The sequence below is a fragment of the Saccopteryx leptura genome, chromosome 4 (genome assembly GCF_036850995.1).
Source record: "Saccopteryx leptura isolate mSacLep1 chromosome 4, mSacLep1_pri_phased_curated, whole genome shotgun sequence".
NCBI classification, from domain to species: Eukaryota; Metazoa; Chordata; class Mammalia; order Chiroptera; family Emballonuridae; genus Saccopteryx; species Saccopteryx leptura.
Window position 1 is genome coordinate 106,564,621 of NC_089506.1, and position 27,590 is coordinate 106,592,210.

A 27,590-nucleotide genomic window follows, 5' to 3' on the forward strand; every position below is an offset into this window, starting at 1 on the left:
AAATGGAGAGATATACCATGCTCATGAATTAGAAGACTCAATATTGTTAAAATGCCCAGTTCTCCTAGCAGAAATTGATATGATTCTAGAATTTATATATGCAAAAGACCACAATAGCCTAAACAATTTTGAAGAAGGAAAAGGTTGGAGAATTTACATACTTGATTTTAAGACTTACTATAAGCTAAAATAATTATGACAAGTGTGTCATTACTGTAAGAAGTAGAGCTACACTTAGAGTCAGTTGATCATTTTTACTGGTATCATCATAATTCAGTGGGCAAAAGGATAGTCTTTTCAACAAATGACCCGGAAAAACTGGACCTCCATAGGAAAAACAATTCACATTACTCTTACTTCACTGTCATATAGAAGAATTAATTCAAAATGGATCACTAACTTTAATGCAAAAATGAAAACAACATAGAAAACCTTTCTCTGGATAGGAAAATTTCTTAGGACACAAAATCCACTAACCATAAAATAATTATATAGTCAATAATATTGTAATAACTATGTATGGCACCAGTTGGGGTACTGGAAATATCGAGGGGAACACTATGTAAAGTAAACTATGATTATATAACCACTAGGCTATACACCTGAAACCAATACAAAATAAAGTGAAAATATTATAAATACATTTCATCAAAGTTAATCACTTCTGTTTTTTGAAAGACAACATTGAGAAAACAAGAACATATAACCACAGTTGGAAGAAAATGTTTACATAGCATATATCTGATAACTATATCTCAAATATATAAACTCTTTTAACACAATAGTAGAATGATATACAACCCAGAAAAATTTAGCAAGCAGTTTGAACAGACACTTCAGAAAAGAAGATTTATAAATAACCCATAGGTACATGAAAAGATGTTCAATATCATTAGTCAGTGGAAAAATGGAAATTAAAACCAGGAGGAAATATTAGTATCCACAAGAGTGAGTAAAACAAAAAGAGCAGACAATAAGTTGTGGATAATTGAAACTCCCCTACCTAGCTAGTGGAGGCATAGAATGGTATAACCACTTGGAAATTTCTTATGACTCAGTAATTTTTTCCCTAGATATTTACCCAAGACATAAGACAACATAGATCTATGCAAAGATTTATGCAAGAATGTTCAGAGCAGCCTTTTGATTTTAGAGCAAGTTTTTCAAAATAGCCCAAAACTGGAAACAACCTAAATATCCTTTAGTAGGTGAGTAGGTAACAAAATGTGGCAAAGCATACCCAAGATGCTCTCCATAATGCAAACGAAAGAACCACTGCTAACTGCAAAAAAGCGGAGGAACCTCAAAGAAACTATGTTGAGCAAAAAAAGTCACGAAAGAGGACTCACCATGTGATTTCATTTCTGTGAAGTTCTGGAATAAAGTGAAAGCTAATCTATAATGATAGCAGACCAGTGGTCACCTGAGGTCTGGGCAGGGATGGGAGAATTAATGGCAAAAGGGCGCAGGGGAACTTTCTGGGTGATGGTTACATGGTTGGTTGTATACATTTGTCTATACTCTCAAATTGTACACTTAAAATGAGTGTATTTATCATATGAATATTCTTACTAAATACAATTGGTTTTAAAAAATGAAGTGGTTACTGATCCAGCATAAGAAGCTAAGCCTCTAGATTTCTGAGTTTTTTTGTTTGTTTGCTTGCTTTTTCCTCCCCCACTGTCCCCTAAAGATAATGTTGGCTCTTTCCCGTCCCCCATGGAGTCCAGTGAGGATGTGGGGAGACAGGCAGGAGTGAGTAATGGCTCCGAGAGTCGAGCCTGGCCTTCCAGGAGGGTGGTTTGGGAGGAAGGTGGGCAGTTTGGCTTTAGGCCCAAAAGGTCTCATCTCAGGGCTGTGGGCTTCCTGGTTGGGTTTGTTCAGCCTTGCTGAGATAAGCTGAAGTCACACCAGGAGGAAGGTACAGTTGGCCTCAGAGGAGGAAGAAGTAACACTAGAAAAGAATCAGAGGAAGAGTCATCGGAGATGTCAAAAAACTGAGAGAAAGGTTTTATAGAACCACGTGGGAGAGGTTTTACCCACGCAAAACTAGGTTCAGGAGTACTGAGGCGAGTGAAAATCTCATTGATTTCGGTAAAATGAAAATCAGGTCCACAGCTTTGCAGTCAGCTTGAGCAGTCCTGGTGTTCCCGCTCAGAGACTGGACAATTCATTGAACTTGCCCATACCCATTCCTTTAAGATGGGGCCAAATAATGCTTTTCACTGGCCATTCATTCTGAGCATTCGGTGAGAAAATGTGTATAAAGAATGTATGTAGCAGAGGCCCTGGCCGGTTGGCTCAGCGGTAGAGCGTCGGCCTGGCGTGCAGGAGTCCTGGGTTTGATTCCCGGCCAGGGCACACAGGAGAAGCGCCCATCTGCTTCTCCACCCCTCCCCCTCTCCCTCCTCTCTCTCTTCCCCTCCCGCAGCCGTGGCTCCATTGGAGCAAAGATGGCCCAGGTGCTGGGGATGTCTCTGTGGCCTCTGCCTCAAGCGCTAGAATGGCTCTGGATGCAACAGAGTGATGCCCCAGAGGGGCAGAGCATCGCCCCCTGGTGGGCATGCTGGGTGGATCCCGGTCAGGCGCATGCGGGAGTCTGTCTGACTGCCTCCCGGTTTCCAGCTTCTGAGAAATGAAAAAGAAAGAAAGAAAGAAAGAAAGAAAGAAAGAAAGAAAGAAAGAAAGAAAGAAGGGAGGGAGGGAGGGAGGGAGGGAGGGAGGGAGGGAGGGAGGGAGGGAGGGAGGGAGGGAGGGAGGGAGGGAGGGAGGGAGGGAGGGAGGGAGGGAGGGAGGGAGGAAGGAAGGAAGGAAGGAAGGAAGGAAGGAAGGAAGGAAGGAAGGAAGGAAGGAAGGAAGGAAAGGAAGGAAGGAAGGAAGAATGTAGCAGAGGCCTGAATGCACATTAGTTCCTGATGCTGTTATAGTGAACAGGTTGTCAGTTCTCATTTGGTCTTAACTAATATTAAGTATTCATTATGTGCCAGGTGTTATGCTCTTGAATTTATATGGGTTGTCCAACTTAATAGGTGACTCCCCAAGGTGACATCGTGAGCTACATGTATGGGAACCCAGGAAGATTGGTTCAGGGCCTGTGTCTCCTGAGAGAGTATTTTCAAAAAGGAAGGGAGTAGACTGCAGGGGGCTCAGGGAGTGGGAGAGAAGAAGGAAACTGACAGGTTGTAGAATGTTCTTTCAGGGAATTTGGATGTAGAGACAAGAGGGGAGTAACTAGTCAGGGTCTTAGGAGAGACCTGAGCCCTGAGATTTTTGGAGATGTTTTGTCTCAGGCAATGAACAGCACTTCTAAAATACGTTGAACAGTGTACAATTTCTTGAGTGACTGCTGTATGCTCTTAGAAGTCCCCTAATGTACATGGTCTGGGACATCATCTTCAGGGAAATCGAGTCTGGTCTCCTCCGCCATGGTTCTGCGGCAGGCTGTTGGTCCAGGTAGTCGTAGCTCCTGGGATAGCAGACCTTGCATCTTGGAATTCTCAAACTTCTGACGGTACCATTTGCAACAGTGCCTCCTCTTTGTTATTCGGTGACAAGTCGTGAGAAGAGGGGTGCATAGGTCCAGATCCCACTCTAGCCCACCTCCTATCGCCCACCTGCCGTCCCCACCCCCATGCAAGCTGTTTGGAATAACTCAAGCAATTTAACAAACTGCAAAAAAATCCAGTCCCTGAATAGGCAGTTTGCACTTCCCACTACGGTTATAGAGAAGAGAGAGAGAAAATGTCATTTTATGTAACCACCTGGGACGACTCTCGCAGGGTCACACGCAGGCGTTTCCCTCTGCCTTTAGGGCTCCCAGTGGTCACAGATCAGGTTCCGTGGGGAGCAGGAAGCTGCGAGTGGAAGTGCTACTTCTGCTGAATGCATGCAAACCGAGACGCCCGTGAATGAAGTGTGACTAGGAAGTAGTGGTTCAGTGACACAGTAGGTAATGCCCTGTGGATCTTGAGGACAGGAAGTGTAATTTATAAGACATGAAACTTTTATCCCTTTAAAATGACCAGGTCGAGCATATCATAAATCTGAACGCCCCTGAAATAGCAATGGATAATAGTGTACTACGGAGAAAGAGCTATATCCTTTTTTTTTTCTCCACTTACCCCACCACAATAGTGTTGAGTAGCTATCTATGTGTATTGGTATGGAATGAAGTTCACAGACATCTGCTTTTAGTCTTAATTTTCTTTGGGGGGATTTTGTTTTTATTTTAGAAAAGTAATCGTTCATTGAAAACATTGAGATGAATTTAAAAGTATGCAGAAAAATAAAGTTTTCTTCACTTTTAATTTTGTTTTAAAAATTACCTTCTACAGATTTGCTTGATTAATCTGAGGAGTTGCTTAAATTCTCATTTATTTAATGGTCGCATGAAAGCTGAAGTACTTGAATTCTGTTTAGGAATCTTTTGAATGTCCCAAGTGTACTCTCAGGTTTGCAATTGAGTTTTTCAAACATATACATTATTAGGAAGTATTTTTAAATAATCTTGTATATCAGTGGTCCCCAACCCCCGGGCCGTGGACCTGTACTGGTCCATGGGCCATTTGGTACAGGTCCGCAAAGAAAGAATAAATAACTTACATTATTTTTGTTTTATTTATATTTAAGTCTGAATGATGTTTTATTTTTTAAAAATGACCAGATTCCCTCTGTTACATTCATCTATGACTCACTCTTGACGCTTGTCTCGGTCACGTGATACATTTATCCGTCCCACTCTAAAGGCCGGTCCCTGAAAATATTTTCTGACATTAAAACAGTCCATGGCCCAAAAAAGGTTGGGGACCACTGTTGTACATCATATAACCTTATGAGTTTTATTTTTAAATCTACTGTACTCAATCTTTTTTTTTTTAATTTAATCCAGAAATAGACCAAAAAAAATATTACAAGTACAGCAAAGAGAAGACATTAAAGTGGCTGGAAAAAAAGGTATAGTACCTCTCCAGTATGGCAGAAAAATTCAATGCACCTTTTTAAAAGTCTAGAGAATGTGGTAAGTCTTCATCCAAAGACCATCTTGAATTTCCAACTGAGAGAGGAAAACTGTATAAAAATATCCAGTGTGAAAAGAAATCTTTTACTTTCCATCCTTCCTAACTTATGTGTCTCTGGACTTCACTGGATTTTTTTTTTTTTTTTTTTACCTGCATCTCCATCTCCCCCTGATTTTCACCACTTAATGAAAGAAGTTCTTGCTCTGTGTTGGTGTAAATTTGAGTCTTCCAAGGTAGACGATACCATGTCCAATGTGCATGTGCTGCAGCCAGTCCGCAGTGCCTCAGGGGGAAATGTTGCTAGCACACAGCCAAGTGGGGTCTGGGGCACACTGTATTCAGACTTAGAGGAAGTGTGTCCCAACCTGTGTCTGGATGCTGAAGAAGAGTCCTCTTCCAGACATACCCTGTACCTTAGTGATCTTAAGAAGTAGACTGCATAAAAAGTCTGGCAGTGTTTTCAAATTGATTTATAAATGACAACCAGTATTTCTCTTGGAATGGGATAGGATAGGATAGGAATAGGGTAGGGTAGGGTAGGATGTTAATTAAAATTTAACAGAGTAAGAGCAAGTAGGAAGTATAGCTATGCAACATTTATACTGTATATGCATTTCACTATTGGTTTGCTATATATTTCATACTGTGGGTTGTGGCTAAAAAAAGCAACAGCACAAAAACTACTTTGAAGCCATTGGTAAGGAGGTGGTGTGCTTTCATGTTGATTATGAATCTCACCAGAGGAGCTCTATTGCTGACAGTGTTTGCAGGTCAGTGATACCAGTAGTCACAGTACTGATTCCCAGGATTCTCTTCTCTCTTGTATCTCCTGTCTTTCGTCTTGTGAAAAACATGTTTGTGCATCATATGTTACTGGGCATGGAACTGAACTTTGTGTAATTAATCAGGCACCTACTCTACAGGGTAGTGAAAAGATTTTAAAAGGACCTCATGTTTACTTTTCATTTGCCTTAATATTAGTCTGTGTAGGTGAAGAATGAGTGTAAATACTGAACAGAGTCTTGACATTTAGTTTTTGCTAGTAGCAAATAATAATGACATGACTAGCAAAGTGAAGTTTATATTTATTGTGTTTACTTTCCTGGGAAATTTACATTATTTATTTTGCTTAGAAAATTGCTACATATAAACTTTATGCCAGGTTCTATTCTAAGGGTCTTACATACAGGGTGGGGCAGTAGTAGATTTACAGTTAAAAATATGCAAAACACAAATTTTATTTTCATATCATTATTTATTAATGTTTATATTATTTTCCATATGAACAACTATAAACCTACTTTTGCCCCATCCTGTACACTAGCTCATTTAATCTTCATAAAAATCTTATGAGGTAGGTACTATTTTTATCCCCATTTCACAGAGAGGTTAAGTAATTAGCCCATGGTCACAGAGCAAAGCCCCACAGCCTGATTCTGGCATCAGTGCTCTCATATTGAGGTCATCCCGAAGTCCATGTGCTGAGATCATCCGAAAATGCGGTAGCAGCTGCTCAGCCTTTTTCCAGATGCACAGCCTTTTCTCATCGTCTGATATCTGCTGAAGAAATACTCCTTCCTACTCTTAAATGGATGGGGAACTATCTGGAAAGCTGTGGATTTCTAGAGTTAGTTCGGAATGCCCTAGTATTCCTCTTTTGCTTATTTCACAGGTTAACCGGACTGTGGCAGCATTAAAAACCAACCACGTAAATGTTGGTGCCCGGGTGCAGTCAACTGCATTTTTCCCTGGTCACCAGATTTCCAGGGACAAGGAAGGTAAGTAAATAATTTGCTAAAAAAGGACTTTTTTTTTCCTGGAATGCCTCTCTTACAGTTTTAAAGTCTTAATGTCAGAAGGTTCGTGTTCCTGTCATTGTCTTCTCCTCTTGTAGCAGTTGTGCATTTTGCTGCAGAACCAAGTAATGTTTCTGCCAAAGGTTGCCTCTGTCACTAATTGATACTTATATCATTCATTCAGAAAAAATATATTTTGCACTAATAATAACAACCATAACTGCTCTAGCTTTCATTTATTGAGGGTGTATTATGTGCCAAGACTTTTACCGAGTAGCCAGTGTAAACAAATGATCTCCCTTAACCCCTGTAAATCCCAGTTTAGAATGAGATTCTTGAGACTGTGTCCAAAAAGCAGATACTTTCTAACTAATACTCAGGAAAAATTGTTATTTTAACTGGAAGGCAGAAAAAAAAAAGAAGAGAATAAATATCCCAGCAACAAACCTGGGGTATTGTTATTGATAGCTTATATCCCTGTGTGATTATCCCATTGTATTATTAAATTTGTCCCCTAGTATTCTACATAAAAATATTTAACAGGGTTTAAAACAGATTTTATTGTCTTATGTAACTGTGTTTAATTAATCCTCAGTACTAAGGATCCAAATGCTTTAGAATTAATAATTATGTACTGTGCTTAGTTTAGTTTTTACATTTTTAAAGCATTTTATTAGTTTTAAAGTATTTATAATGTTTAGTACACTTATATAGCAAGAACTTAATAGAGATATTATTTCTCTTAAATAAGCATACTCATTACTGTTCAATTAGATTTATTCTATACTAAAACAGACCTAAAAACAATTAGTCTTTTTCAAAAGACATGAATATTTCATATTGGTACAGCTGATTTTTTTTTTATTTGTTTATATTCAAGGGCCTCAACTAAGGAAACCACCCTAAATTTCGGTTTTAACTGTCATTTAATGGGCATCTATTGTGTTGTACTTGTATTATATAATCATACCTTTGATATCTTTTATCTCATCTCTCATATCATCTCACTACTCTGACAGATAGACACTAGCATCCCCATTTTACAAATGAGGAAACTGGTGAAGAGCTTAAGTTCCTAAGGCCAAATAGAGCCATAATCTGAACTCTGGTTAGTTTGACTTTAAATCTATTAGAATTGTTACCAATTTTTTTTCTTTCACTCTTTATTTATTTCAGAGGACTATGTTCGTTATGCCCACGGTCTGATATCTGATTACATCCCTAAAGAATTAAGTGATGACTTATCTAAATATTTAAAGTGAGTATTGTTCTTCTTCAGTCATGATTAAGAAGTACCTTTTCACTTCTTGGTGTTCCAGCAACGGTGTTTCTTTAAGGCTTATCACATCACTGTTTCTGATAAGAGATTCTGGAGTTATGTCATAGACTGTGGTTTGCAGGTAATTTTTAATGAACATTTATTGATAGAAACGAATTGATTTAGTGAATACTGACTATGGGAACTGTGTTAGGATTGGAATTATGAGTTGGTATGATTTTAGACAGTAAACTATGTTAAAATTTTATCCTTAGTTAGACTTAACAAATTTGGTTCTTTGCGATCATTTTAATAGAAATAAAGGTGGGAAGGAAAAAGTAGATGAGTGTAGAAAATATTTGAAAGTTACAGTTACAGATTTTTTACTATTTTCACTGTCATTAGATATTCACTAAGTACCTTTATTATACCCAGCACTTGGAATTCAGAAAAGGATAAACCACAGTCTGTGTCTTTGAGGACAGAGGATTGAAGAATGACATGATTTGTGTTCTTTTGTAAAGATCTTTGATACAATATAAAGACTTTATGAGGAGCTGAAAAAAATGTTTTTCTAGATTTTAGTAACTGTTCAGATTTTATGTGTGATAATTTAATAGCTTTTCCTTATTTTTGTAATAACTTTTTTCTCTGACATATGTAGATAAAATGACCTTTTAATAGGTATAGTTGCTGTTTTTAGCAAATGCCTAGGTCCTACTTTAAAAAACAATTAGCAGAAACTGATTCCTGTGGTAGTTAAAGTGTGTTGAAAACCAGCTTTAAATTGATAGCCACACCCTTCTGTTTATTATTTCCCTAGATTACTTAGTCACTGCTTATCTATAACAGTTAGAGACCTTATGTCTTTGTATTCCATTATTTCTTTTAGTTTCTTCTCTTTCCACTGAAAAATTTTAAGTTTTGGTTAAAGATGGGGAGAAAGATATGTCAGTTAAACTTCTCTAGTGGAACAAAGGTAAATTTTGTGTGGCTTTTTGTTAATGGTTAATATAACTTTAACTTTTAAATAGATGCTAGATTCATTGTTTATCAAGAATAAAATACTACAATGCCAAGACTCAAATTTATGAAGGCTAAATAAAAGCAATTCAATCCAACAAATTAGTTCTAATTTTATTTTTTAGTTTAGACAACTCCAATACAAGGAATTAAGTAGTGAGATGAGGGTTTATTCACTTGATAAATTTCATTCTTTACACTAAGGTGCTTGACAATAAGATACATGGTGGTGAAGCTGTCAGAAGAAAGTAAGGCTTACTGAACCTTAAGCTGGCCCAGCCTTTCTGTCGGCTTGTCTATGAAAAACTGTGACTACAATTCTTATTTTTCACTCCTTAGGCTTCCAGAATCTCCAGCTTCATTGCCAAACCCTCCATCAAAGGTAAGAAGCTGTGGCTAAGATATCTTGGGGGACCTGGAAAAATGTAAAACTTTTACCATATAACTTTCGTTTGCTGTAGTGTATAAAGGATATTAAATCCACCTTGCATGGAGTAATATTATGTGGAAGAAAGATTGCACTGGGCTCTCTCTCCATTGGTATTTATTTTTATTTTAGATTTTTTTATTGTATATGTTACCTGAATAATAAAGTACTCTCAAAACCCAATAAGAGTTAGTTAACCATATAACCATATACCTATATAAGAAATAATATAGAATTATAATTCACTATTCTTGTTAGCCAGATCCTGTAATTAACTTTATAATCACCAGGAATACTACATTTTGCTAAACTAGTTGTCACTGGCACAGAGATGAGATGAATGGAGCATGATTTTTGTAACAAAGAATCCTTTGAGCAAGGATGTCTGTACTTTTTTTTTCTGTACTTGAAGTGATCAAGCACAATAAATGTATAATATGTATTTATCTGTTAGTGGAAAACCTTTTCCTCTTTCAGACATTCTTAAACTGCCCCAGCCCCTCTGCACCAGGGGGCTGCAGCTGGTGTTTGTCCCCCAGACTGGGAGAGTAGAGAAACCAGTCACCAGCCACACCTGGTGGCACACAGTAGTGCCCCTCCATCCAGGCCTGACCCCCGAGACAGGAAATAAGCAAGCACCAGCTCATTGGTGAGGTCTTTCTCCTGCCAGCAAAGTGACAGGAGCCCTAGAATGTGAAGTGGACATGTTTTGGTTGTTAAACAACTTCCTCTCTGCCCTATCCTCAAGGTGGCCAACATTCTCAAGATGTTTCCCTAACATGTCCTGTTTGGAAGTGATGGTAGCTCCCAAAGTATTTATTAGGAAAGAATGGAAAATGTACCATGCCTCAGTGAGAGCTGGGGACCACTGTCGGCTGATTGTCAGGGGAGGTCACCTCTCACTCTGGAGGAGTAGCGCTAGGTAGGAGTCAGACCACACTTCTCCCAGGCCAGCAGTCACTGTCTCTGACAGTGGCACTAGGGGACAGAGAATTGTCCAAGAGTCAAGGTGTATTTGTGTCTTTTTTATTTCTCTCACTCCAAAAACTAAGCATATCTCTTTCTCCCAAATATCTGTTTACCTTGGTAACTTAGAGATCGTTCATGAAAGGATCTATTCTTGATGGTTTTAGCATTTGATTCTATCTGGAGTGATACGTTTTATGTTTATTTATTTATTTTTGGACCCAGGTTTCTGTTTTTTTATTTTGATTTCAAAAATTTTAAATTGTTTGTGATGTCTTCATTTATGACTTAGATGAGGGTTCAGCAAACTTACTCTGGGAAGGCCCTCATCTAGGCTTCGTGAAGCAGATGGTCTCTGTCGCAACTACTCCGCTCTGCTGTGGTGGGGCAAAGACAGTCTCAAACAGTTCGTAAATGAGCCAGCGCTGCTGCGTTCCAGAGAAACTTCATTTGTGAAAGCAGGCGTCAGCTGGGTTTGACCCACAGACAGCAGTTTGCCAAGCCCTGGTTTAGATCGTGGCATCTGGTTTCTCCTAAATCTCAGCCTTGCCTCCTAGATTATTTTAGTTGCTTTTCAAGGCCTCCTACTCTGTTTTGTCTTCCTGGGGCTCCAGTATTCACACTGAAACTGATGTACTACAGTTTACAAATGTAGGACAATGTCTTCTGCTAGCTGTCCTGTTTGTGTCCAGAATTTGACTGATATTTTTTTCAGTAATCTAGTTGATTGTTTTTAGGAAACAACGTACCAGTGGCTCTTAGGCATCTCTGTGTTGTAATTGATAACATAAAGCCTGTAATCCTAAATATGTTTTGCTTAATTTTCATATGTTTGCCTACGTTGAAACTCAGCTTCCATCCTTCACCCCTTCCATCTTTTGAATGTATCACTGTCAGCTAGCAGAGCTGAATGCAGGCAGTGGTTTTGGAGATGTTCCTGAGTTCTTCCTTGGAAATCATTTGTAAGAATGATAATAAGACCAATCCATCTGAGTATTAATTCCTGCGGTGATCTGCCTTTTCCTCTTCTCTTTCCAAAACTACACCCCTTCAGTCATACTCTTTGTTACTGTCTTTCTGAGCCAAGTTTCTATTTCTTCTGAAACGTTTCTCCAAATCCATAGTGATTCAGTCTTTTAAATAACAAAAAATATAAGTAAATATAACAATTAAGGTTTTTCCCCCCAACATATTCAACAGTGTTGAATAACATTAAGCCACAATCATTTTCTTTTATGTAAGTATTTATAACTCATGTCTTGTTTGATGGTGAGCTGTTAAGAGCACTTGAACAAGTCAGTCATCTTATTACATGTTTACTATTTATGAGGAAGCGTCTTTCATCTGAAGCTCTTGCCATTAATATTTTTTATTTGACCCATCAGTGAAAAGTGAATATGCCCACATGTTTATGACGACACCTGTATTAGAACATTTGCTACAGGGGAGAAGGAAGCATCTTCATAGTTTTAATAAGCTTTTGCATTGTGAAACTATTATAGCCTTCATCATTACCTGTGAGTTCTACTCTCCTGGGTGAAGTAACTTTCCTGGTAAAAAATGTGTCACCTAAAGACTCTTAATTTTAGTAGAAACATGGATTCTTAGGAAAGTTGCTTGTTCACCTACATTTGCTGGTACGTAACTCATACATGAACAGTCTTTTTCTTTTGAAGATTCACTTGCTAGAGTTGCAGTGTGGCCAAGAGAAGGATGTGATATAATCCCAGACAGCCCTCTGCTTGTTCCAGTGAAGAATTTCAAGACATGTTGTTTTATCCCCTGTTACACCTGCACTGTGGCATCTTTTAGCACCAATTCTACCAGTTCTTCGTTTAGAAAGAGCTGGGCTGTGACTAGTGAAGCTGGGAACAGTCTGTGTTTCCTAGGTTGGATCCAGGTTGGTCCTGTCAACCTGCTGTCCACAAAGAGCTTACAGATCTGCAGAATTCTGAGTTGTGATCACTGTGTAGTCAGTGTTCCACACTAAAGACTTATCTGCCCTGCTCTGTGCCCTTTGCATAATAAATGTGACAGGGTTCCTTCCCTAATGTGAACATCATGGCTTAGTCTAGCTCTTGACAAGGTTCTCACGTTTGTTGGTGCAAAATGCTTGTGTGAGAGGTGAAAACGTGAAGTAAAGGTTGACTTGGTTGTGTTGGGCCTATGGAAAGAGTGCTGGTACAGACATGAGATCTAAGTCCTCTACTAGTGGCTTTAAGTTATCTGTTTAACCTCTCTGTGCTTCCTTCTTTTGCTGGCTGCTTGCTTTGCAAAGCTGTTATGTGGATTAAATGAAATTATTGAATGGAAAGAAGGTAACAACACAAAGCTATACAAAGATGATAATAAGCGCTACTCCTAAATGAACATTACATGAGCCCTGCACACCTGGCTCCCTTAAAGGGAATTCTCATCTTTGCTTTTGTGCCTGAATTCAACACCCCCCCTTAAATTGTCCTAGAAGTCAGCATGTCCCTGATACATGCAAAGTGTGTGCTCAGACTGCTCAACTGCCTAGGCTGGGGCTGGGACTTGCCTAATTATATTCTCTGTGACCAAAACTGCTCCCCAGAAGGGCTGTGTGGTTTAGTTCCCTAGATAATCATCAAAATGTAAAGGGGCTTGGAAAAACAGCCCTTTGCAAGGCCAGCTACTTCGTTTGGCCTCGGTGTGGGTCCAAATTGCACATTGGTTCCTTTTAAATAGATTGATGAGTCAAGGTGACATTTTACACCACTTCACTTCACTGCTCTAACATTGCAGAAAGTAAAGTTATCAGATGGGCCTGTAGAAGCAAAAGAAGATTACACTAAGTTTAATACTAAAGATTTGAAGACTGAAAAGGTATGTGTGTCCTGATGTCATGGCATCCTCTTAGACCCAGTGGGGGATGCCACATGGGGACATCGGGAATGATTGCATGCTTGATTGTGATCTTATAATGTTAGCCATTATTAACTAGTGACTTAAGTTTATTTATATGAGTTAATCAGCAACTCATAATTGTGAGTGGCAATGAAAATGTCAAGCAAGGGAGCCTTAGGAACTAGAGAAATGCAGTATACTTAGCAAGAACATGCCTAAATTTTGCGTGTATTTAGAGTGATAGGATGGGGCAGAGGGCAGGAGCTGCCAAAGGTAATATTTTCTCAACTCTACTGCCCAGAAGCTTCCCAGAAATTATTATGATGACAAAAATTGTCAATAACCCCGCCATTCAGTAATCACTCTGACAAATATTTTTGTAATATTTCTTACTAAGTTTTATCTTATATATGTGTTATGAATTTATATCCATGTTTTAAAATTGGCATTATAATATATATATAATATATATTATAGTTTTGGGTTCTGCCCTTTTCATTGATCATCATATTATGAAACTGTTCATATCATTAAACATTCTTTGAAAATGTATTAGTTTTTTTTATCATATTCACTCATGTATGTTATTTTATTTCCCCATATGAAATATAATTTATTTAATTATTCCCCTATTTTTGGATACATAGTTTTAACTTCTTTTTTTATATTTTGTTTTTATGCAGTGGTATACATTCTTATTTATAGACTGTATCTCTGCTTATCACATTAAACACAATTTAGAACTAAGAGTAAGAGCTTAGGAAACCTGAGCTCTTCCCATAATTAATGAGGTATACATATGAAATGCTTTTCAAAAATGTAGTAGGAATTTGTGCTCCCAACCATTATTTCTGATAAGTATTCATCTTGCATTTTTGACAATGTCAGATATTATTTTTATTCTTGAAAATGTTTGCCTGTGTGATGAGGCTATATTTCTTTAACTAGAAAGCTAGTTGATTTTTCAAATGTTTATTGGCTAATTGCAATTTTGCAAAATGTCAGTTCATGCCTCCTACCCATTTTTATATTGGAATAGTAATGTTTTCCCTGTTTGTATGTAAGAGCTCATTCTAAATTAAGGCTATTAACACTTTTCATGACATATCAGGTACAAAGAATTTCCCAATATGTGTTTAGCTTTTTCATTTAATTTTTAAATAGCTTTAAGTTTCCCTGAGGATTAAATATAGAAATGACTCTTCTTTATGATTTTCTCATTATTTTTATGCTTAGAAGGTAAGACCTTGGCCATCCCAAATGAGTTAAGTTCCACTTAGATTTTAACGGCATTTACTTCCCTTATAGTTTAAAGTTTTTAAGTAAATTTTATTCTTAAATCTGTATGTAATTTATCTGGGCATGTGATGTCAGGGAATAATCCAATTGGAGATAGGCTAGATGGCTAGTTTTCTCCATGGTTTCTGTAAGCTGGGCGTTTTTAAGTTTCTCGTGAGAATTATTTCTTCCCCATCCTTCTAACTGCCCATTATGTCCCCTTGGGCCTGGCACCAGTGAGATAAGGGGTGGACCAGGATGTCAGTTAAATGCAGGGATGACTTATCTGAGAGACTGTCACTTTTTATTATCCAGTCAAAAAATAAGCCTACTAAATTATAAGTGACAGTATGTGAGAAGAAAATTTCAGGGATCACATGCTGTGCCCTTAAAAGATACTTTGGCAATGACTGTCTTACAGTTCCCAGGGAGGCCACTGAGTTTTTTCTTTGCTGATTCCCATTTTTTATGCTTCTGCTGAACAAGTTGTGATACATCCAAATCAAATCAGCTGCTATTTACCTTCTGCTAGGATTTGGCAAAAAAAAAAAAAAAAAAAAAGCCATTTACAGGGCAGAGATATTTGGAGTCAGCCTTTTGGAAAGTATTTTGTTTTTTGAAGGGAAAATGGGCCAGGTAGCTGGTCTGAGATCCTTTGCAATACAGGTTATCTTTGAATATAATAGCATTGTCTTCAGTTTTCCCATAGAGCCTCTGAATAAAATCAAATGGTAAATATGTATATATATTCATACAAGACTAATTCCTCCCTCTGACAACTGCTGTCTGTATCTGTTCCGTTGTTTGTGTTATTGTACTTAATTAATGCACTGTCTAGAATTATTCCTCCCTGAAGTAAGCTATAGGAGCATTCTACTTCTTAGAAGCTTCAGTTTGTTTCATGCTTCTTTAAAAATATTTTATCTCTCAGGTCTGAATTCTGAATAGAAATCAGAACTTAAAAAAATAATCACTCCCTTATGAAGCATGTTAGCAAATGCTTACCTTCTTTAATGAACCTGAGGCGTGCATGGTCTGGTTTTTGATTTGCATGTGTGACTTACAACTGTTGCATTTGAAACAATTTTTCTCTCTTATTTTCATTAACAGAAAAATAGCAAAATGACCGCAGCTCAAAAGGCTTTGGCTAAAGTTGACAAGACTGGAATGAAAAGTATTGACTCCTTTTTCGGTGCAAAACCTAAAAAAAAAGCTGGAAAAATTTGAAACTTTGAAAATGAAATCTAGCAAAAATATTTGTCTTTAACATGTTGCATTTTTGTCTTTCCTCCATGTCGCTGTATTCCTTACCCTTAATCACCACCCTTTGAAAAAGAGCAGTTTTTAGTGTCACTTGAACATTTCTTTGTATTTGAATTTTATGTTCCTAAACAAAATATGGGAAAGTAATTGTGTACCTAATGGCTTATGGACTTTGGAGTCTTCTTTGACATACTGAAAAGTAATCAAGTGACTAGAATTAACCTCTAGATCTCAATTTCCTTAATAAAATGACATGTGACAATGTTTGAGTGTATGCCTGTTATTTTATTAATGCAATTTTGTCAAATAGCTATAGCAATATGGTTTTCAATATACTGAGTGAAATCAGATAGCAAAACTGATAAACTACTACTTCTTATAATTCTTTAGTTTTTAGATTTTGTTTAATAGTATTTTCTGTTTTATGAATACATGTTCCTTGTAGAAAACAGAGAAAAGTATAAAACAAAAATTGTAGTTTCCCAACTTTTATTACACAAAGATAATATGGTATATTTTATAATTTTTAAAAGGAATTATAATTTTATCATCTTTTCCTCTAAAACATCATTTTGGGAGCATTTTTCTAGGCTATCAATATGCTTTTTTAATGATAGTAACTTTCAATTATTTGGATATTTGATTATTTAGTAACCGTAACCCACTTTCTGTTTTGAGTATTTAGATTATTTTTAGCTATTCACTATTTGTAGAACCAGATTATATGCAGATATTTGTCCACATCTTTCATTGTTTCCTTAGAGTGGATTTTTAGATGCAGGCTTACTGGTTTATAACTGAGTCCTCCAGATACATATTTGTGGGGATATATTTTGCAGAAAGTTTATAGAATCTTGTATTCTAACAAATGGTGGTGTGAATTCTCATCTTATTCAGTACCGCCTTGTTAGCTTTAAATGTTGTCTTTGCAAATAAGTGGAAAAAGGCATTTTATTGTCATTTTAATTCATATTTTCCTGATTAGTAATGATATCGAACATTTTTTCACATTTACTGATTATTTGTCATCTTATAGAGAGAATTATCCTTTTATGCCCTGTATTAAACTGTTTGAATGTCAGTATTTTTCTCATTGACTCTTAAGACTATTCTATAATTTTATACTTAGATGTTTCCCTTATAGGGACATTTACTAGTCACTTAACTTTCTTTTAATTTTTTAACAGTTAACTTTTGCTTTATATTTAATTAACTCAAATTACCTAGAGAATTTATATTTAAATATCCTATGAGAAAAGCTCTAATTTTATTATTTTCTCACCTGTTTATTTTTCCATTAGTTCTGCAGGATTATTTTGTCAGGTTTTATGAGAAAGTTCCACTGGGATTTTTATTGATATTTTTGTTAGACCTATAAAATTTTGGGGAAAACAGACATCTTTACTAAATTCAGTGTTCTCATTCAGGAATATAGTATTTCTCTGTATTTACTAAAACCCTAATCATACCTTTCAGTAACATTTGGTTCTTCATCTTCACGTAAGCTCTGTTTACTTCTTTCTTGTGGGTATTTGTGTTGCTATAATTGAAATCTTTTTTTTTCTACTAACTGGCTATTTTGTGGCAAAGTGTTACATTTTTATATATTTATATTTTAAATAACCAATTTACTAAACTATTAACCTAAATTTCTTTTCATATTCATATTGAGTTTTGTAATACATAATAAAGTATATAATCTTACTCTGAAAAAATTGTGTGCAATTCCTTCTAATAGTTCTGCCTCTTTTATAGGTTTCGTATCATATTACCATGGACAAGACTATCTAGATTAGTGTTGTAGAGTAATAATAGTAGTCATCTTTGTCTAATTTATGATTTTATTAATGTACCTGACCATTAATTCTGACACTAGCTGTTAAGATGATAAAATATCAATTTTTTTATATTTACTTTCATACTTAAAGTTTCTTTAAAGTTTAACTCGGTAATTCGTGTGTCTTGCTTCAACTATGTCTTTGGCATCTAGACCTACAGAGTATTTATCACTATGAAACTGTGTTAGGTTCCTACTTGACAGTAGAAAAAGGACAGCATTGATGTTCCCTATCTGGTTTAGCCATTGTTAAATCTTGTTTGCAAGGCTTTTATTTAGGATTTTTTTCATCTGTATTGAAAAGTAATATTGCTGTTATGTTTTAATATCAGAACTATTCTAGCTTCTCATCTTTCCCATTGTTTCTGGAAAGTTATAAAGAATTTAAGTGGTAAAACTGTCTAGCACTGAACCTTGCCCTTTTTTTTTTTATATACATTGCTTTATAATTTATTTATTTATTTATTTATAAATAAATTTTTATTTTAATGGGGTGACATCAATAAATCAGGGTACATACATTCAAAGAAAACATCTCCAGGTTATCCCGTCATCTAGTTCTGTTGCATACCCATCACCCGAAGAGAGATCGTCCTCCGCCACCCTCCATCCAGTTCTCTCTGTACCCCTCCCCCTCCCCCCTCTCTCCCTCCCCCCACCCCCCCGCAACCACCACACTCCTGTCCATGCCTCTTAGTCTCGCCTTTATGTCCCACCAATGTATGGAATCCTGCAGTTCCTGTTTTTTTCTGATTCGCCCATTTCACCCCACACAATGCTACCAAGACTCCACCATTCCGCTGTAAGTGATCCGATGTCATCATTTCTCCTAGCTGAATAGTATACCATGGTGTACATGTGCCCCATCTTCTTCATCCAGTCCTCTATTTTTTTTTTACAGTGATTAAAAGCCTTTAAGCAAACTCTTGGCCAATACAGCAAGAATCCATAAAAGAGTAGTGTCCTTAACATGTTCACCAAGTCCAAGTTGGCCCCACCATGCCAAATCCCTGAGAAATGCAACCCAACCACAGTTCAGTCTGTTAGGAGCTGTCACAGGGAGCAGGAGTCCAGGAAAGTTCCCCACAGGAAAAGTCCACATGGCACTGGAATTGTTGTCACCATTCTATACTTTGCAGCTCATGTCCAAGTCCCAATGACCACTGCTTCTAGCTGGTAATGATTCAGGTAGACTGGAAAAAGCCATTTGCAGCATGCGTGGATATGGAGCTTCTGTTCTCCTCTGCCTGGAGAGATGAGACCAGGTTGCTTTTCCCTGGAGCTCCGTGACTGTGGTATGGTAAAGAGAACCTTGGGATACACTAAGCTGGGTGGCAAAGGTAAATTCATAATACAAGTTGGCAAAAGGAGGAAAGAGAGCTCTAAATTAGGAGTAGGTCCCAGCCTGAAATATGAGTGGGGCATTGAGGTAGGAGGGATAAAGGAAACACTATATATTAAGCAAAGCAGCAGAAAATAGGACTATCAACACCCACAACAGAGATCTTCGAGGGAAGAATAAAAAACCTGACTATTCAGGCAAGACATAGTTAAGTGGCCCTTGTGCAAATGAGATCAGTTTACCTGCTTCTTGGAAGAAATACCCTAGGCTCGTCCACAGTGTCGTAGATGGGGCCGACGGCCCTGGGCACCTTCAGCCTTCAGTGGCAAACCCCAGCTTTCTGGGCAAGGTTAGGTCATAGGTGGCTGGAGCAGGGCTGGAAGAGACTGAACCCTCCCTTAGAGGAGCGAGGGGGAAGCCCACCTTCCAGTGTCCCTGTTTCCTTACAGCAGAGGCGTGTAAGCCTGGCAGGCTTTAGCTCAATGACCTTCCTTTCCACTATTGAAGCAGGACCCAGATGGCATCCTATGAGACCCCTTTGGGGCGTTGGAGCCTTTAAGGGTGTATCCTAAAAGCTGGTAGTTCCCCTGATCTCTATTGGGCTTTTTCTGCCTCTAGGTATCTTAAAAGCCATTCTCAGAAGATCTCGCTGAGGGGTTTGAGGATCCCCATCCGCCTATATAAATCTTTTCCATATATCTGGAGCTATTTGGAAAAAGACAAAACAGTGTTATTAGCTAGATCTAATAAAGAAGGTAGTAGTTTGCAGGCGAAAAAGATTTGGTGTCTCCTGTTCATCAGCATTCAAAAGAAATGTAAATTTTTTTTTTTTTTTAAGTAAAAAGCATGGTATGGTAGACCCGTCGGAGTCATTGGCCTGGTGTGCAGGATTCCCGGATTCGATTCCTGGCCAGAGCATACAGGAGAAGCACCCATCTACCTCTCCACCCCTCCCCCTCTCCTTCCTCTTCGTCTCTCTCCTCCCGCCCGCAGCCAAGGCTCCATCGGAGCAAAGCCACCCCAGGCAATAAGGATGGCCCCATAGCCTCCGCCCCAGTCGCTAGAATGGCTCCGGTTGTAACAGAGCAACACCCCAGATGGGCAGAGCATTCCCCCCTGGTAGGCATGCCAGGTGGATCCCAGTCAGGCGCATGCAGGAGTCTGTCTGACTGCCTCCCCATCTCCATCCTCAGAAAAATACAAAAAATAAATAAATAAAAGAAAAAATACTACAAAAAAAAGGGGGGGGGGCATTCCCTTGTGCTAAAACTCCAGAAAGCATGGAGTGAACTTGAGTATGTCCTATGAAACATGGAGCTCTATGTTGACATATATGTCTTTGAAGAAGGAGGAACTGCTGAAATAGTTCATCAGCATTTGTCCCTAAGACAGCAGTCTTTATAGTGGGAACACCATACGTAAATATTTTCTGTCTGTCTATAGATTAAGGGGGGAATATGGCAAATGCTGAAAAGCCATGATCTTTGTGCCCCTCCCCTCCCCCAACCCCCTCCCTCTCCTCCCCCCACCCTGTAACCCCAACACTGTTGTCCATGTCTCTGAGTCTCATCTTTATGTCCCACCTATGTATGGAATCATATAGTTCTTAGTTTTTTCTGATTTACTTCTTTCACTCAGTATAATGTTATCAAGGCCCATCCATGTTGTTGTAAAAGATCCTATGTCATCATTTCTTATGGCTGAGTAGTATTCCATAATATATATATATACCAAAGCTTTTTAATCCACTCGTCCTCTGATGGACACTTGGGCTGCTTCCAAATCTTTGCTATTGTGAACAATGCTGCCATAAACATGGGGGTGCATTTCTTCTTTTCAAACAGTGCTATGGTGTTCTTGGGGTATATTCCTAACAGTGGTATAGCTGGGTCAAAAGGCAGTTCGATTTTTAATTTCTTGAGGAATCTCCATACTGTTTTCCACAGTGGCTGCACCAGCCTGCATTCCCACCAGCAGTGCAGGAGAGTTCCCTTTTCTCCACATCCTCGCCAGCACTTATTCTGTGTTGTTTTATTGATGAGCGCCATTCTGACTGGTGTGAGGTGATATCTCATTGTGGTTTTAATTTGCATTTCTCTAATCATTAGTGATGTTGAACATTTTTTCATATGCCTGTTGGCCATCTGTGTGTCCTCTTTGGAGAAGTGTCTATTCATTTCTTTTGCCCATTTTTGGATTGGATTGTTTGTCTTCCTGGTATTAAGTTTTACAAGTTCTTTATAAATTTTGGTTATTAACCCCTTATCAGACGCTATGTCAAATATATTCTCCCATTGTGTAGTTTGTCTTTTTATTCTGTTCTTATTGTCTTTAGCTGTGCAGAAGCTTTTTAGTTTGATAAAGTCCCACTTGTTTAGCCTGTCTTTTATTTCACTTGCCTGTGGAGACAAATCAGCAAATATGTTGCTGCGAGAGATGTCAGAGAGCTTACTGCCTATGTTTTCTTCTAAGATGCTTATGGTTTCACGGCTTACATTCAAGTCTTTTATCCATTTTTAGTTTATTTTTGTGAGTGGTGTAAGTTGGTGGTCTAGTTTCATTTTTTTGCAGGTAGCTGTCCAGTTTTCCCAACACCATTTGTTGAAGAGGCTGTCTTTACTCCATTGTATTGTCTTACCTCCTTTGTCAAATATCAGTTGTCCATAGAGCTGTGGGTTTATTTCTGGGTTCTCTGTTCTGTTCCATTGATCTATGTGCCTGTTCTTATGCCAGTACCATGCTGTTTTGAGTACAATGGCCTTATAATATAACTTGATATCTGGAAGTGTGATACCTCCCTCTTTTTTCTTCCTTTTCAAGATTGCTGAGGCTATTCGTGTTCTTTTTTGGTTCCATATAAATTTTTGGAATATGTGTTCTATGTCTTTGAAGTAAGTCATTGGTATTTTAATTGGTATTGCATTGAATTTATAAATTGCTTTGGGTAATATAGACATTTTAATGATGTTTATTCTTCCTAACCATGAGCACGGTATATGCCTCCACTTATTCGTATCTTCCCTGATTTCTTTTATCAATGTTTTATAATTTTCTGAGTACAAGTCTTTAATCTCCTTGGTTAGATTTATTCCTAGGTACTTTATTTTTTTGGTTGCAATGGTAAAGGGAATTGATTCCTTGATTTCTCTTTCTGACAGTTCATTATTAGTGTATAAAAATGCCTCTGATTTCTGAGTATTGATTTTATATCCTGCCACCTTGCCAAATTCATTTATCAGGTCTAGTAGTTTTTTGACTGAGACTTTAGGGTTTTCTATATACAATATCATATCATCTGCAAATAATGATAGTTTTACTTCTTCTTTTATAATTTGGATGCCTTTTATTTCTTTTTCTTGTCTGATTGCTGTGGCTAGGACTTCCAGAACTATGTTGAATAAGAGTGGTGAAAGAGGGCACCCTTGCCTTCTTCCTGATCTTAAGGGGATTGCTTTTAATTTTTGCCCATTGATTATGTGTTGGCTGTGGGTTTGTCATAGATGGCCTTTATCATGTTGAGGTATGTTCCCTGTATTCCCACTTTGCTGTGAGTTTTGATCATGAATCGGTGCTGGACTTTATCAAATGCTTTTTCTGCATCTATTGAAATTATGTGGGTTTTCTCCTTTCTTTTCTTTATGTGATGAATCACATTGATTGATTTGCGAATATTGTACCAGCCTTGCCTCCCAAGAATAAATCCTACTTGATCATGGTGTATGATTTTTTCCATATATTGCTGGATCTGGTTTGCTAATATTTTGTTGAGGATTTTTGCATCTAAGTTCATCAGGGATATTGGCCTATAATTTTCTTTTTTTGTGTTGTCTTTGCCTGATTTTGAAATCAGAATTATGCTCGCCTCATAAAAGGAGTTTGGAAGTCTTCCTTCCTCTTGAATTTTTTGAAATAGCTTGAGAAGAATAGGAGTTAGTTCTTCTTTGAATATTTGGTAGAAATCACTTGTGAAGCCATCAGGCCCAGGACTTTTCTTTTTTGGGAGTTTTTTGATAGCTGTTTCAATCTCATTTGTTGTAATTGGTCTGTTTAGGTTTTCTGATTCTTCCAGATTGATTTTTGGAAGATTATATGATTTAAGGAATTTGTCCATTTCATCTAGGTTGTCTAGTTTTTTGGCGTACAGTTCTTCATAGTATTTTCTTACAATATTTTGTATTTCTGTTGTGTCAGTTGTTATTTCTCCACTCTCGTTTCTAATTTTATTTATTTGAGTCCTCTCTCTTTTTTCTTGGTGAGTCTCGTTAAAGGTTCATCGATCTTGTAACCTTGCCTTTTTTGTTGATGATGTTACAGCTTTTAATCTGGAAAACATTAAACATTCATATGCACACTAGACCACTAGATATTGTTCTGCAGGTCATTTTGCTGATTTTGTCCTTTTTTTTAATCTGTTAAAATGTCTAACGACAGTTTCTCGCCATATTATGGAGTTTATTTTTTTCATTAATGTCGTCTCCTTGCTTTGGTTTTCTTATTAAATTTATTGAGGCAACAGTAGTTAATATTATCAAACATTCATATATAAGTTTTAGATTCTACTCATGATTTTTCTGACTCCATCATTTCTAATATTTTTTTATTTCTTGTATATTCACTTTTGCTGATAATTTGTCAGCTTTTTCTATAAGGAAGAGCTTTTCCTTCTCCACTATTCATTCATATATGAACTTATACCAGTATGGACCTGAAGATTTTATTTTATCTAGTGGGTTATATTATCTTAAAATTTATTTTAATGCTTTTATTGTCCCAGAAGGGCCAGTGGGAGCCTCTTCAAGTTGCACTTGTATCTTTTTGCTATGTTCTTATCATTCTTTCATACTCCCTCACTTGTTCTGTGACTGGCTATGTCAGGGTCCTCTTATAGAATTAGCTAGGGTCCTTGGAGTATAGAATGGTATTTAGAAACCAAGGTCTAGGTATGCTCATTGCTATTATGGATCTATATGTGTGGGGGTTTTATGGATTTACTTTATCATGTTGAAGAAGTTCTATCCCCAATTCACTAAGAATATCATGAATAAATATTGAATTTTGTAAAAACCATTTTTCTGTATCCTCTGAGATAATCATGTAGTTTTTTAAATAAAGGAATATCTTTTCATATGTGCAGGATAATAATTGATTTTAAGTGTTAAACTTTACATTACTGAAATAAACCTTACTTAGTCATAGTGTATTGTTATTTTTGTATGTAGTGTTGTGTTTGATTTCCTAATATTTTGTTAAGGGTTGTCATATCTCTGTTCATGAGGGATTTTGGTCTGTAGTTTTCTTTATTTTTTAACAATTTTGTCTAGTTTTGGTATCAGAGTAAAATTGACCTTATAAATTGACTTGGGGAATATTCCATCATCACCTGTTTTCTGAAGGAACAATTGTGTGAGATTGGTGTTGTTTCTTCCTTTTAAGTTGGACAAAATTCACCAGTGAAGCCATTTGAGCCTGGAATTTTCTTTATGAGAAAGTTTTTAATTAATAAATCAATTTTAATTTAGATAGAGTTATTCTAATTTTCTCCTTTTTCTTGTGCCAGCTTTAGTAATTTATATCTTTTAAGAAATGTGCCTTTTCTTGAAAGGTTGTCAGATTATTAATTTCTTTGATCCTTTTAAAGAATCAATGTCTTCTGGCTGGTATAATGTTTAATGAGATATCTGTGATAATTCTTGTATTTCTTCTACTTCGTAAAATGTGTCACCTTCCTTCCCTGGCTTCTTTTCAAGTTTTTCTTTCTTTATTATTAATTTCCAGCAAGTTGATTATAATTTGTTTATGTGGTTTTCTTTGTGTTTATCTAGTTTGTGCATCCATTGAGACTCTTGAATTTTGAGTTTATAATTTATATCAAATTTGGAAACTTTCTGGTCAGTATTTCTTCAAACATTTCCCGTCCTTCCACACCACCCCCGTCTTTTATTCTCACACCCCCTTAGTTTCTGAGACTTCACTTACATGTGCACTAGACCAGTGGTCCCCAACCCCCGGGCTGCGGACCGGTATGGGTCCGTGGGCGATTTGGTACTGGTCCTCAGAGAAAGAATAAGTAACTTACATTATTTCCGTTTTATTTATATTTAAGTCTGAACGATGTTTTATTTTTAAAAAATGACCAGATTCCCTTTGTTATATCCATCTAAGACTCACTCTTGACACTTGTCTCGTAAGTTTGACAATTATATTTAAAAATACCGCAGTTTTTACGCTGGTCGCATAATTTTATTTTGTGCATTTATCCGTCTCACCCTAAAGGCTGGTCCGTGAAAATATTTTCTGACATTAAACCAGTCCGTGGCCCAAAAATGGTTGGGGACCACTGCACTAGACCACTTGATATTGTTGTGCAGGTCATTTTACTGATTTTGTCCTTTTTTTAATATTCTGTTAAAATGTCTAGCAACAGTTTCTCTTGCTATATTTTCAAGTTTATTTTTATCATTGATGTCTTATTTTTGCTTTGGTTTTTTTATTAAATTTATTGAGGAAACAGTGGTTAATAACATCATAAATTTCAGGTGTACATTTATTGATATTTCAGTATCTATAGTCTACTCTAGTGTATGCTCACAACCAAAAATCTAGTCTCCTTTTTTCACCACATATTTGACCCCAATTCATGCTTCTCCAGCCCTGTTTTCCTCTGGTAATCACCATCCTGTAAGTTTGTTTTGTTTATTTTGTTAGTGCATTTGTTACTTTTTGTTTGCTACTCAACATATGAATGAAATCATACTTTCTTTTGGTCTTTTTCTGTCTGACTTATTTCACTTAGCATAATACCCTTAGGATCCATTTAGATTGTGACATTTGGCAATATTTAATTATTTTTTATGACTGAGTAGTATTTCATTGTATATTTTTAATACTACATCTTTATTCATCTGTACATGCATACTTAGGTTAATTTGTTTTGTAGTGTTTTATCTTCTGTTAATCTCAGTGAATTTTATTTCAAAAATTGTAATTTTTAGTTCCAGATGTTCTGTTGGTTCTTTTTTATGTCTTCCCACTTCTTTCCTGTTTATACTCATGTTTTCTTTTAAATACTTCAGTAGAGCTACAGTAGCTGCTTAAATGTCCTGTCATTTCTAGACCTATTTCTCTCTTCTTTTTTCTTTACTTATTTATTTTGAAATATTTTTAGACTTATAGGAAAGTTGCAAAAACAATATAGAACTTTCATTTACCATTTATCTAGCTTCCTCTAGCATTAACACTTTACCTAACCACAGCACAATTATCAAAACCAGGAAGTTTATAATAATATAATGCTTTTAATTAATTTACCACCTTATTTGTCACCTGTTATTACACTAATTGTGTTTTTCTGTTGCAAAATCTAATTCATTACTATACCCTGTATTGCATTTATTTGTATCTCTGTTTTTTCTAATGTGCAAGAGTCCCTTAATCTTTCTTTGATTTTCAGAGACCTTGACATTTTAGAGAGTACAGGTAATTTATTTTATAAAATGCCCTAGTTTTTGAGATACTTTGAAACTATGTTAATTTCCTTATTTTCATGTGATGATTTCATATCAATTACTAATGATACTGTTAACAACAAACACTGTATAGCATTTATGTGTTTGGCACAATTATGAGCACTTTATATAAAATAACATTTACTTTCCAAAACAGCTATAGTTATGGGGCACTGTGCCATAGGAGCCAGGACAGTGACACCCAACCCAGAGGGCAAAGGATGAAAAGAACAGCTATTGAAACATTCTAATTATCCCCTCTGTGGAAGGTAAGCTACCTGGCAGCAGGAACTCTGTACTGTTCAAGTTTGGGTCCTGCCCAGTGCTGGGCGTAGACTGTGCCGTTGGTAAAGGGGATTACATGCTAGGCAGATAGGTTGAGTAGTCTAACCAATGTCCTCACTAGTTGAGACTTGACTTTTCTTCCAAGGGTCAAAGTGAGAATCTTGATCTACCTTTGTTTTTCAAAATGTGAAGGGCTTAAGAAAAAATAATAATTTAATTAAAAAAATAATCATAAAACTCATAGACACAAACAACAGTATGGTAATTACCAGAGGGAAAAGGTGAGAGGAGGGAGGTAAAGACGGTAAAGGAGGAGTAAATGGTGATGGAAGGAGCCTTGACTTGGGTGGTGAACACACAGGACACTGTACAGATGATGTGTCATGGAACTGTATACCTGAAACCTAGGTAATTTTACTAACCGGTGTCACCCCAATAAGTTCAATTTTTAAAAATGTCTAAGTTTTTATCTGGCTTTCTCTTTCCTCCTCGGCTACGCCAGGTTGTTCTTACATTGGTGCCTTTGTATGACTGTCGTACCTTCATCCCATTTCCTGCCTACCCTCTTCCCAGAACCTTGTCTGACTGGTGCATGGTTATGTTCACAGCACCTACATGGGGCAGCACAAAGTAGACCTTTAATAAATATTTATTGCATGAGATAGTCAAGCAAGTAATCTGTAAAGGATACTTCAGACAAACATTATGCAGTACAACTGGGGGT

General features: G+C 37.0%; 1 protein-coding gene across 3 annotated transcripts in view; it reads left to right on the forward strand.

Moving 5' to 3' along the window:
• The window catches only part of RNASEH2B (ribonuclease H2 subunit B), an 83,924-nt gene that overhangs the window by 49,426 nt on the left and 6,908 nt on the right, over window positions 1-27,590 (forward strand). Inside the window, exons 6-11 of one of the 3 annotated variants that reach the window (XM_066380928.1) lie at window positions 4,889-4,953; window positions 6,691-6,796; window positions 7,991-8,072; window positions 9,435-9,477; window positions 13,255-13,335; window positions 15,745-16,161. In XM_066380928.1, the coding sequence (XP_066237025.1) occupies window positions 4,889-4,953; window positions 6,691-6,796; window positions 7,991-8,072; window positions 9,435-9,477; window positions 13,255-13,335; window positions 15,745-15,861 (494 nt within the window). In that variant the 3' untranslated portion in view covers window positions 15,862-16,161. Of the gene's footprint in view, window positions 1-4,888; window positions 4,954-6,690; window positions 6,797-7,990; window positions 8,073-9,434; window positions 9,478-13,254; window positions 13,336-15,744; window positions 16,162-27,590 lie in introns of those variants that run through there. The other 2 variants (XM_066380929.1, XM_066380930.1) reach the window with 2 other exon arrangements.